The sequence below is a fragment of the Microdochium trichocladiopsis genome (assembly GCF_020744255.1).
Source record: "Microdochium trichocladiopsis strain MPI-CAGE-CH-0230 chromosome Unknown B0I36scaffold_3, whole genome shotgun sequence".
Lineage (NCBI taxonomy): Eukaryota > Fungi > Ascomycota > Sordariomycetes > Xylariales > Microdochiaceae > Microdochium > Microdochium trichocladiopsis.
This window is the reverse complement of record NW_025763546.1, coordinates 3087514-3099386: the sequence shown is the minus strand read 5'-3', so window position 1 is coordinate 3099386 and position 11873 is coordinate 3087514. Positions and strand designations below refer to the sequence as shown.

The 11873-nt window shown below is 55.9% G+C and overlaps 5 protein-coding genes across 5 annotated transcripts; 2 read left to right on the top strand and 3 right to left on the bottom strand.

Moving 5' to 3' along the window:
• Positions 1-143: 143 nt before the first annotated feature.
• Positions 144-2485, top strand: B0I36DRAFT_318573 (uncharacterized protein). Its single transcript, XM_046153311.1, has one exon. It carries the CDS (start codon positions 400-402, stop codon positions 2044-2046), a length of 1647 nt encoding a protein of 548 aa, XP_046015640.1. The 5' UTR covers positions 144-399; the 3' UTR covers positions 2047-2485.
• Positions 2486-2592: 107 nt separating this feature from the next.
• B0I36DRAFT_347300 (uncharacterized protein) lies at positions 2593-5146 on the bottom strand (the record flags this gene model as incomplete). Its single annotated transcript, XM_046156557.1, is given in 5 exon segments — positions 2593-2609; positions 2629-2720; positions 2781-2840; positions 3042-4447; positions 4484-5146. 5 exon segments carry the CDS (start codon positions 5144-5146, stop codon positions 2593-2595), a joined length of 2238 nt encoding a protein of 745 aa, XP_046015639.1.
• Positions 5147-5500: 354 nt separating this feature from the next.
• Positions 5501-6066, bottom strand: B0I36DRAFT_318569 (uncharacterized protein). The gene is made up of 2 exons (XM_046153310.1): positions 5803-6066; positions 5501-5658 (listed from the first exon to the last, which is right to left on the bottom strand). Exons 1-2 carry the CDS (start codon positions 6040-6042, stop codon positions 5602-5604), a joined length of 297 nt encoding a protein of 98 aa, XP_046015638.1. The 5' UTR covers positions 6043-6066; the 3' UTR covers positions 5501-5601.
• Positions 6067-6969: 903 nt separating this feature from the next.
• Positions 6970-7668, top strand: B0I36DRAFT_360892 (uncharacterized protein; the record flags this gene model as incomplete). The annotated part of the gene is made up of 2 exons (XM_046158405.1): positions 6970-7134; positions 7204-7668. 2 exons carry the CDS (start codon positions 6970-6972, stop codon positions 7666-7668), a joined length of 630 nt encoding a protein of 209 aa, XP_046015637.1.
• A 2562-nt stretch (positions 7669-10230) lies between these two features.
• On the bottom strand, positions 10231-11514 carry B0I36DRAFT_360891 (uncharacterized protein; the record flags this gene model as incomplete). The annotated part of the gene is made up of 1 exon (XM_046158404.1): positions 10231-11514. One exon carries the CDS (start codon positions 11512-11514, stop codon positions 10231-10233), a length of 1284 nt encoding a protein of 427 aa, XP_046015636.1.
• Positions 11515-11873: the final 359 nt, after the last annotated feature.

The following is an 11873-nucleotide window of genomic DNA, read 5'->3' as shown; positions in this document are numbered from 1 at the left end:
CGATGTCGTTGGGGGCCAAAGCTTCCCCAATTCAGGGAGCCCACAGCCCTAAGGGCACACCCATGACGCAACAACAGTCAGGGGCCCCAGAATCACCCAGGGCGGCTCCTGATATCGGCGTGCCTGAGCTGAGACACCGCGAAGTCGACACCACCACAAATAGCATGCATGTCCGAAATCGTGTGCCGCGTGGGATCGCACGCAATGACCGCTCTCCAGATGGCACAGTGAGCACCGCCGCAAGTAGTCCTGTCGATAGACTGTTCATGGACATCAGAATATCGCCTTCCCCACCCTTAGGAGTCAGCTGCTACTGCTGCTGCGGCATGGGTTCTCCAGCCCCATAATCTGCTGGCTGAGCAAGTCGACGACCCGCCGAGCAGCATCAACGACAGCACCATGACGGCTCACGCCACAAATGGAGGACCTCGTCTTGAACTGCTCGCGTCTACAGCAAACCTCGCCGGGCACAGCCGGAACACCGCATCCCAGGGAGGCCGGCCAGGCCACACTCGACACCGTGGCAGTAGTGGCGGTGTCGACCCCTTCGTCGAGACCGCCCAGTGGACAGCTGATGGCACGGTAGTCCTCACCTCTTCCTCAGACAACCAGATCGCGGGCTACATCGTCCCAGAGGACCTCCTCGCGCCCAAGGTCTCGCCACTGGAGCTCAGCCCGTCGTGCAGGATCCAGCTGCCCGAGCGCTCCAACGTGCTCGCCTCGGCGCCGTACTTTGATCTGGCCGAGCCGTACACACATCAGGTTCTCGTGTCCAGCCGCGACCACCCAATCCAGCTCTACTATCTCCAGCCCAACGTTGTGCGGTCTAACGATCCGCGAGGAGGCAGGAAGCTGTCAACAGCATCGTCCAACGAGGACGAACAGGTTGAAGATGGTGGACACTCGAAGGCAGGGCCGGATGGCTCGACCACGACGACCACGACGACATCTCATGCCTACCCAGCAGCCTCTTCTCTCCCATTCATCAAGCCGCGGTCCGAGACATTCGAGACTGCCACAGCGTTGATATGGCCTGGGTCCGGACAACACTTCATCGCCGGCACGCGCAACATGCTCGCAAAGTTTGACGTGAGCCGCTCGGGATCAGAAGCGATAATGCACATCAAGACCGTGCCTTCCGGCAACCGCAATTCGTCTCAAGCAGGAGCGGCCGGGGCTGGAAGCATCATCGGCACTCTACGAGGCACCATCTCCACCCTGAGCGCGCAGCCGTCCCCGGGTCATTCGCAGCAGGATGGCACTGGTCTCATCGCGGCGGGTACGTGGACGCGCTGGGTCGGGCTGTACGATTTCGCCAGCTCAGGGCGTTGCGTGGCGACCTGGGGCGTGGCATCCGCCGCTGCGCTGACGCAGATGCAGACAGCCGTGACATCCTCCGCGAGTAGTGACTCGCACTCCAGCACTGGTGGGCGGCTGACGACCGACAAGTCCAGCGGCGGGGTTGGCGGCGCAGGAATCACCCAGACCATCTGGAGCCCCTGCGGGCGCTACCTTCTCGTCAACGAGCGCCGGTCCCGCGGAATCCTGGTCTACGACGTCCGCGTCACGGGCAGGCTGCTTGGCTGGCTGTCCGGCCGAGACGCGCTGGGCAACCAGCGGATCTCGTGTGACGTATACCCAGGCCAGGATGGCGCGGGCGGTTTCGAAGTCTGGTCTGGCACGACACACGGCGCGGTCAAGGTATGGGAGGCCGTGGGCTCACGTGAGGGCGAGCACGCACCCGCTTGGGACTGGCAGGCACATCATGGTGCGGCTGTGGGAAGTGCGTGTCTGCATCAGAGCGGCTCAGTCGTGGCTACGGCGTCTGGGTCTTGGGGTTTTGAGGATATTAATGGCAGTACTGGGCCGTTTCCAGTCTCGCCAACGTCGGGCTCTGGATCATCATCCTCGAGCAATTCTTCGAGTTCCGAGTCCGAGAACGAGGAGTGGCTCTGTAGAAGAGTCAAGGAGAGCAGCCTAAAGCTCTGGGGCATTGCCGGTTTCAGTTTGGATCATGGTGGAACCGAGGATCGGGCGTGTGTCTAGGACAAGCTTTCTCAGCGCAGAGTGCTAAACGGTAAAGTGCTAAACGGTAAAGCAATGATCGTGCCGCGTCTAGCTAAATCCTTGACACCTAAATGAACATCTCCGAACTACTGCCGTATCTCTTCCCCCGCGAGATATTCCTAAATGTCTCTACCTGGTCGAGGAAGTCTCGAGGCTTCATGGAACGACATCGCTGATTTCTGAGCCTTCGTGGACGAGCTCAGCCCCATTGTGTATCAAGAACATTGTTGACATGATGTAATACCTGTTCCCCACCCAGAAAATCTCTAAACCGTTGTACTCGCTCCGCCGGTGACATTTTCATGAAGGCAAGCAAACCTGGAGGCTGCATGTTGCAATCTTGGCCTGTTTTGACCGGAGCCCTGCTGTGTATTGCCGTTGTCCCGGCTTGGTCTGAATTGCTCACCATCCCAGGAACGATTTGAGCGGCGTATGTGTTCATGCCCGCTCGCCGAAGAAAGAGCTCCCATGCCGACTCATGTTGCGTTAGCATGTCATGGTCATACGGCAATGCGTATTTTGTAATCACAGCGATGATCCACCTAGCCAGTGTTTCGCTACCACCTCCCGTATAAATGACGTCGACATGGTTGTTGAGCGCTGCGGCAAAACCAGAGAACTCGGCAAGATCTTGCAGCTCGGTGACGCTCAGCCTACGTGATGTTTCGTCAAAGATGTTACGCTCGGATACTAGCACAATCAGGCGCTCATACCGCTGTGCGACACTGGCGACTCGAGCGCGAAGTGAATTGCCGTTCCCGCCATTGGCCGTCCTATGCGTGTGCGCAAAGTTTGAATCTACTGTTGATTGTTTCTGCATGACATTCACCAAGCTTGTCACAATTATGCCTGTCTGTGGTGAGACGATGAAATCTGCCTCTGTTGCAAGTCTGGACGCCTTTGGCGATCTTGTGATGGCTCCTCTATTCCAGCTCACGGAATTCCATCTTGAGAAGTCCCGTTCAATCACTGACAGTGCTGGGTGCTGAGCCTCTAGCTTGTTGAATACAATGCGATCTACTGCAAGCGACTTGATGATTCTTGCTGGTGGATGTGGGCTACTAGTAAGTGGAAAGTAAGCTGGGCAGTCGGATGCCGGAGTCACCATCTCGAAACCGACTTCGTTCTCTAAAACCTCAGCACGCTGCAATTTCTGGTTTTCCACCTCCATTCTTGGGCTCTGTGGAGCAACATTGGAAAAGTACGTGCTCGAGGTGAGCTTTCGCTTCTTGTATGCGTGCATGCTCATGAAGTTGTCGAGAAGTATCCCGGTCGCACTTTCACTGGTGCTGTCCGGCAACAAATTCATTTTGGATGATTCTGCAACATGGTGTGGACGACGAAGATCTGGTATGTATTCTTGCACACCAAGCCCTATGTCGGCAATTTTGTCGTGGGTCGATTGCGGCTTTCGATAGCTGTCGCCGTTCGGAAGACTTCGTGTTTTCTCCTCGAGAAGTCTATCAAGTTCAGGACCTTCGATGCTCCGTCTCCGAGAAGCAGTAATTTGGCCTTGCTGTGATATTATTTCATCGTCATCGAAATGGCGTCTGAAGAGATTGACAGAGCCTGTCACGTAGGGGCTGAAGTCGACGCTTGTAGCTATCCGCACCTTGGGGCAGTCGCCCAACATCGCCTCAACATCGGCGAGCTCATCAATCGACTCCTTGATCACAATTGTCCCTAGCTCAAAGGAGAATGGGATCCATCTCAGTGGCATGCCAGACAAGACCTGTCGGGAGAGACCTGGGGGTTTCAAGCTGGACTGAGATTCGCGTAAGACGTGGCGAAAGTGCATACGACTGTCGTGAGCACAATACTGCCACGTCGGCGACTCAATCTTGAAGTTCACCACGGGAACTTCTACTCTTGCCGTTGCGTCACCTGCATCTAGGCGTTCCTGTTGCAAACCTATACGGAATTTATCGACAATTTGCTGAGCCCCCTCCATGAAGATCTCATGGGGAAGGCATGTATCATCAACTTCGCTGCTGACATTTCCTGGCTTTTGTGGACCGACGATCTCGCTTGCGTAGTCTTGCACAGTCCTGCCATATTCTACAGTATTTGAAGAATTGTCGTGGAGAAGGAGAGGACTTTCGACCCGAACCGGTTCATACGACCTGCTGTGTTTGCTTGTACCGAGCTCTGTGTTTACTGGTGAGGATACAAACAGTCGAATGTCGACTTGGGCATGATCACTTTGGCGCGGGCTGTCTTCGTAGAACAGGCGTTTCTCAATGTTCCGCAAGTCATCTTCGATGAGTGTCGCAGGATCGGACGTCAATGGTACTTCGCACACCTCAGCATCAGGAATAAAGAGTTCCGCGCTTCTGACAGGACTCAGGAGCGGTGGGGTCATGGAGTGCCTCTCAATGTACTAGTTACGTTCGTCAGTAGAGATGAAAAGATTGACGGCTGCAACTGGTCTTGCCTTTCGGGGCTGCGCGCCTATATCTAATGCACTAGTTTCTCTGGAGACACATTCGAGTGATTGAGCTAAGAACTCCATTGCCTCTCGGCTGGCATCAATTTTGTCCCAAAGAGTGTTACTTGTAAGGGCTTGACGAGTTGTGGCGACACTCGCCGGAAATGCGATGGCCTCGTCTTGCTCGACGTCGAGCCGTTCCAATGGTAGAGTATCGCCTGTCAATAGTGGAGCCCTTTTGATGCGGCACAACCTTAGCAGTTCTTTAACATCATGATCATGGTCAGTACCAAGCAGTGGGAGCTCAATCTTCAAAGCTGACAACTTCAACGCGGACCTGCAGCTCTTGACAGGAACCACGGGACAAGCCTCTCTGTCCAAGGTCAACGCCTGGTTCATGAGATCGACTGCGGCTCTTGACGTGTGCAGCCGCTCGAGGCAGGGTTGGACGAAAGGCCATGCCGAGAGATCGAGCTGGGGTAGAGTCGAGTCGTCAAGAGGCACATGAGGGCTGTCGGTGCGGGAGATCATGTCGTCGAGATTCGCGAAATGCCCGCCAAGGAATGGTGCTGGCAGTTCCAGGTGGTCCACTGTCAAACCATGGGCGAGCGCGTAGCTCGCCGCTCCAGTCATCTTACTGCCCTGACCCATGCTTTCGTACCCTGCAAGTCCTCATGAGACGGCTGCCATGAGCGGGCGGCGAGGCTGTCGAGCCGAAGGTGCTTCGCACTAGTGTTGAGCGGAGATGAGAGACCGTGTAGGGAGGGTGGCCGGGATGCAATGTCGAGGGGATAGAGAAAAATTGCGAAATGGCATAGTCTTCCGAAGCTGTCTTTCTCGCGTGGATCATCAACCAGGTCGGTCGTGCCATAAGTAGCATGACGGGCGCCCCACCAAGTGTTGTTCTGTGATGTCGGGCTCCCATGCAGCTGGAAGGAGCCATTGGCACTTGCAGGAAGGCAGGAGGAGCAGCTGTCCTGGGGACTTGCACTAAGCAGGCAAGACCTGACAAACACCCATTTATGCCTACCTGACAACCACAACATCGAATGGGCAGCATCAAGAGAATATCTTGAAGCTCGTCAAAGCGAGCGTCCCATCCTGCCTCATCGTCTTCGATCCGGCAGTCTCTGCAGATGGCCCGCTTCAGGCATGGGTGTCAGGTAAGCCATAGCTCTACGGCAGCCCGAAGCCACCATCGCCTTATCCCTGCCTGTGCGGCTGAAGGGTAATACTGGAGCCACCTTGTCATGGTGATAAAACGCTGCATGACTGTCACCTTGCTAACTCACATTGCTACTTCCCAGCCCCCAACCACGATCAAGACTGGACCCACGAGACCATAGAGCTGCCCACCACGTCTGCGGCCTTTGCCCCTCCGTCGACGGCACATCCACAGCCTGCAAGCACTTCCCCCTCCCTGTGCCAAGACATGACACAAACGGTGGTGGCTTAGGCCGAACGAACCAGGGACCTCGTTGACAGGCCTGTCGGGACACGCGGCAAACCTTATATGCCTGTCCAAGAGAAACAAACGCAGCCAGCATGGCCGGGTACGCCGCCCGAGCCCCAAAACCCGTGCGCTTTCAAGGGATAAGCCCATCTTTTGGGGTGATACGGAGCGCCGGCGACCTCCCCAAGAACCTCTCGGCTGTCGCATCACCTGGGGCATGGTTGAAATAGAGTTAGTTGTTCGCGACCCGGCAACCTTCTCGCCCGTCGAGAATCATAAACAAGTGGCCGCTGCCATACAATTAAACATCGAGGCAGTGCAGCCACATCCGCCACGAGTTTGCAGCAAGGCGATGCCAAGCACCCCGGAGAGCTCCGTGCCTAAACTCAACTCTCCTGCAGGCGGCCTGACCAAGACAAGCTCGACCGCCCTCTGAGTCAACTGATCACAGAGCTCGGAATTGACCAGGGAGGGTCAAGAGCTGAAGCTGCCGTCTCCACCTTTGGCCGAAAACAATCTACGGGCTGCGGCTCGCTTGCAGCATCGGCCAATGGTGATAGCTCGAGCATGCCACCCCTGTTCCCCTCTTTCAGCCCGTGGGTCTCGGTAGAGACACTGGCGAATCACAGTCTACCAGCCTGCGATTCGGGCTGCACTACTGCTGCCCGCGCTTGCCCAGAAGTTCTTGACATGCCTCAGCCTTAAGCAGGCATGATCTGTCTGTGCCAGATTGTCTGGTACACGAGGTAGATGGTGTCATTGGAGCGGTGTCAGGGAATCGAGTGTGCCTTGTGAGACCCCAACTGCGGCGAGTATGCCTGATGTCCCCTGTAAGTGGCTTGCTAGTTCTGGTTTCTGAGAAATATTAAAGCTCAGCCGTGCCCATCTCATCATACCCTTCAGTGAATTGGAACCGTCCAAGACCATTCTCCACAAACTGACATCACCGGACTCCCTCCAAATACGCGGAGCATATTCTTCACCTGAGTAATCCAGACTCGCACTTCCACTACACATCAAAATGGGTGCCAAAGGTCTTATTGCTGTCGGTGCTCCCCACGAGCCTGCCTGGCTGCTGTATGTCAAGGGCGCCATCATCCTGCTGTCCCTCATCATTCTGGCTCTGTCCGCCTACGCATTGTCGCAATTTGCCTATGGCGGTGCGCCGGGCTTCACAATCTTCCTGGTATGTCGCCATTTCTTGGCAGTCATGTGTGGCAACCGTAATCTAACAGCTTATCCTCCCTTGACACAGGCCATCCTGTCATGGATTGTGTATGGCCTTTCCATCGGTCTCTCCCTCGCCGCCAACCACGTCTACTTCCGAATTGGCTTCTTTGTCGCCCAGATCCTGCTCATCATCTTCTGGCTCTCCGGCTGGGCCTGGGCAGCCTCTTGGGCCTCTGTCTACAGCGGCTACTATTGGAACAGAACCATCAGCGGCGTGATGGGCGGCATTGCCGGTCTCGGCGCGTTGACCTGGATCCTCGTCATTGTCGACTTTGTCTTCTTCACCCTCGGCTGCGTCCGTGACGACGGCTCGGCAGCCACCACGACGAGCAACGTGGAGCTTGGAAACAAGGAGGGTGCCGCAGGTCCTGCTCCAGTACAGGCTCAGCAGCCCTACAACGATCACCCCCAGTATGCGCAGCAACCTCAGTACGCCCAGCAGCCACAGTACGCCCCGCAGCCTGGCTACCAGCAGCAGCCCACCGCATAAGTCGCCTCAGGCTGGTGAGTGGCAGCAATCTGTGTGAGGAAGAACGGTGTGCCGCGGTCAGAGGACGACATGTCCCACCTTGAGAGTTTGGCGGCGGAAGCATGTCTTACAATCATGCTCGGGGCACCTGCGGGGCTGGGCACGAGGGATCATGAAGGAATGTAATGAGATGGGTCTGCTTTTTGTAGCGTGTTTACAGGTTGCGAACAAATACCACATTGCGCGTTTCATGGACGGTCCTGTCGGGTCATGAAATTCACGGTGACATGGGCAACGTGCGCAGCATTGCTTTGACACTTCTTCCTAGTGACTGAAACAAGCACCGAACCTACGAGGAGTGTGGCCAGGCGACCGTGTACATAATGAACAAGGGCATAACGACTGCGAGAAGACACACACATGTCGTGAGCAACCTGGGCCGGACCAAAGCGTTCTCGGATCACGGATGGTTCAATCGAGTGTTGTCGCCCCTCGGCGGCTTGAACGTTGCAAGGTCATAACATACTGTGGGAGTAATAAATTCATTTGAATTTCTTTTGGGTGCCTTTTCTTGTGCATTTACAGCCAAATCCATCGCAACAAGGGGGGGGGGCTGATTTACCCGCGAATGGGGGAAAAGATCAACGACGAAGACGCCGACGGGAAAGAAAAGGCAAATTTCACTAACCACCACGACCGGCCCATTGGCGGCGAAGAGCGGGGAAAAGCCAGATCTCCACGCGCGCATACGTATGCGCACCTTCTCCGAAATGGAGAAAAGAAGAAGAAAAAAGAAAAGCATAGAACACTACGCGGAGTAGAGAGGGGTATCAAGCGAAAGGAAAACTGGACTGGTACAGGTAAAACAGAGCCGGGCTTTTTGGGTGAAAATGGCGGTGGGCCGAGTGCTGTATGTTCGGAAGAGTCCGCCAACCGAGGGTACAAAGAACCGAGAAACAATAACATGAAAACGATGTGAGGCTTCGTGGAACAGAACAAAGAATCGTTTGGGGCCAGATGACATGGAAACAGTGTGATGTTGCGGTAAATGAAAGCAGCGCCTCGCTTGGTGAGGGAGGTAACATGTACAAGTATGGAAGAAGATTGAGAGCATCGTCGTCGTTGCCGTCGTCGTCGTCAGAGAAGAAGGAGAAGATACAGGAGGTGCGAGGACCCATTAGGCAGAGCTATTGTATAGACCCTGCCGGTTGGACGAGACGCACAGTCCCCCGGCCTTGCCCTAAAAGGCCATGTCTGGAAACCTTGAGTCTCTTCCTCTAGATTCGGCAGAGATGACCGGGCAGGAAGTGAAAAGATGGGTTACTCTGTCTCGTCGTCTACATCGTGGTCCTGGGCACACCGACCAGGAGTTTGGAATGGCGCCACTGAGAGCTTGTTCTCGCCGGGTTGTTTGTGCTGGACGTCGTGCTGCAATTTCGCGTCCCACGGCGATGGTGTCTTGCTTCCACTGGCCAGCTGTGTAGTCGCGTAGACATGAGCTGGACAGCAGACAGGCTTGAGGAGAAGAATGCCGCCACTGGAGAGTCAGCTCGAGATCCGCTGAGACAGTGGTATTTCAACCCCTTTGTTGCCACACGACTGTCGAGCATGGCGTGGAGTACGCCATCCTTGTGAAGACTGACGCACCGCACAGAACTTTTGTGGTCGTGTGTCTTCTTGGCCCATGGCCAAGTGCCCTCACGGGATGGACAAGACTCATTCACCCTGCGGGTGATCAGAGGACGAATTGTTCGCGGAGATGAAAACGGTGTAATGCTGGCCACTCAAATGCCGATTTGGACCAGGTCCAGACGAGAAAAGACGAAGACGTGCTCGAAAGCAGACACGCAGTTGTCGTGAGGAAAGCGATGGTTGCGAGCAGAAACCGCAACGCCTGTCGTTCAAGGCAACGTCAACTTTTGCATGAGCACAATCAGATCTCAACTGCCTCTCTGGTATAAAGACATGTCGGCATCGGAGACGCTCATTAAGAGTAGGTAAGCTTGCCGATAAAGAAGAAATTTGAAAGAATGCATAAGACGAGGAGGGACTGACTCCAATGCCGAGTAGTGTTACACTGAATGTACAAGTCGAGATGTAAGAGATCTGGTAGTATGTGAAGTGACTGATGCGCATGGATGCAGATAGTCACTTGGCCGGCGTAAGGCGTGGCTGGCAACATCTCCGTGTAGGGGTTCGCATTTGATGGATGGAGGACGATGGTGCCGCGCTCGTTGATCCAGGGAATTCTTTCGGACCACAGTGGCAAGCAGGGGATGCCCTTGCTTGTTGTGGTGAGGTGTTTTATGACTACTGCTACTCTTGTGCCAGCAGTGCCTCGAAGTTTCGTTCGTGGTATGAGAACCCATGTGACGACGGCGCCAACTGCGTAGTGCTGAGACTAGAGATGCAGTTATCATGTCTTGCCAGCATGCCCACGTGGATTGACCTGACGATTGTGTTAGTGAATCTGATCCTGGATCGCTGGTGAATCCATGGACTCACTGATAATCCTCACGAACAATCCATCGATATCACCAGCCCAAGAGTGTCTGTCTCCTCATGGCACAACAGAGCCCACCATTACGACGTATACTTGTCCTCCACCATTGAAAAAGGCGAGCCAGCGAGCACCTTGGCTTCACCTCCATCGCCACCGCCACCACCACCAGCGACACTCCCCTGGCAGAGACTTTTCACCAGCTCCTGCATTCTCACCACATCCCCTCGCAGCCGCGCGTTCTCCTCCCCGAGCGCCCGACTGCTCAGCACGTCCTGCTGGCTCGCGACCTTGTCCCGCAGCAGCTCGGCGTTGTGCGCCTGCAGGCTGTTGAGCTGCGCCTGGACGTCGCCGAGCTGGGCCCTCGCCGCCGCGAGCTCGGCCGCGAGGCCCTCGACCTGGGTCTGCTTGAGCGCGACCTGCTCCTGCAGGCTGGCGATGAGGTCGAGCCTGCGCTGGCGGGATTTTTTCGCGGCGCAGTTGTTCTTGGCGCGCTGGATGCGCAGGCGCTCGGCAAAGATCTGGTCGTTGAGCTCGCAGAGGCGCGCCTTCTCCGCGTCCGACATGTCGTTGGTGATGGGGATCGGCTTGGGCTTTTGGGCCGTGGCGAGGCTTGGGGTGTTGCTGGTGCTGTCGTTGGGAGGAGACATCATGCTGTTTGATGCGCCCGTGTTTGGCGGGTGAGTGGTGGAGGAGCCCTGCTGGTTTGATGTGATGGGGGCGCTGCTGTCGGGACTGCCGTACTGGTGGTTGTAGAGGCCGTTGAAGGGCGTGGCCGCGGCAGAGGAGGTTGTAGATGCGGCCTGCAGGTCTGTGCCAGGCGTGCTTTGCCAGGTGTGGGAGAAGGTGTCGGACATGTCGCTCAAGGCGGCGGTCTGAATGGACGCGGCGCGCGCTCTGGTCATCGGTCGTTGGCGTGAGCTGCTGCTTGTGGCAAGTTGCGTGTTCTTGTTGTTGAAAGGGCTAAAGGTCGACGGCATAGGCAGCATCCCAAACTCGTTTGAGCCAGCGATGCCCTCTGCAGAAAAGACTCCAGGCTGCGTCAGGGTGAGTTGGATGGGGCTGCCGAGTACTGGCACGCCTTGCGGAGGAGATCCCTGGGGCAGACCATGCATGGTCTGTACTACTGGCGAGAACATCAAAGGGTTATTGCAGTTTTGCTGTGCCTGCGACGCCCGCCCGTTGAGACCAAGGAGCTGCGGATCGATGTCCATGGCCTGAGCGGTGCCAAACTCCATGTCAGATGTGCAGGCGCCGCTCAAGGCGTGGTCCATCTGCCTCTGGCAGTCCGAGCAGATGCAGGGCACTCCGAGGAACCAGTTGTCGCAGTTCGTGCCTCCTGCTGCTTGGCCGGATGGTGCGTTCATGGTGGTCGATACGAGTCTCGATGTTGTGAGCCTGCGCCTGAGCTTGGGAGTGCTGCTTGCTTCCCGGATGTCGAGGTGTGCTTGGAGATGGAGGACGTTGTCTGGCTCACGATTCAGGATTGGTAATGGTGGACTTTCGCAGCGTGTCTGTACAAGTTGGTGTTTCGTGCTTGTGATCGGAGGAAGCTGAGCTTCATGATATCACGACGACAGATGATGAAGGCGAAACCAGAATATTTATTTATCAAATACCGGCTTGTATGGCTAATGCGAGACGGCTTGTGGGAATCGCTCTTGAAACGCATCAATGCTGGACGTCAATCCCAGTGGAGTACACGACGAGGAGTGAGAGGATGCCA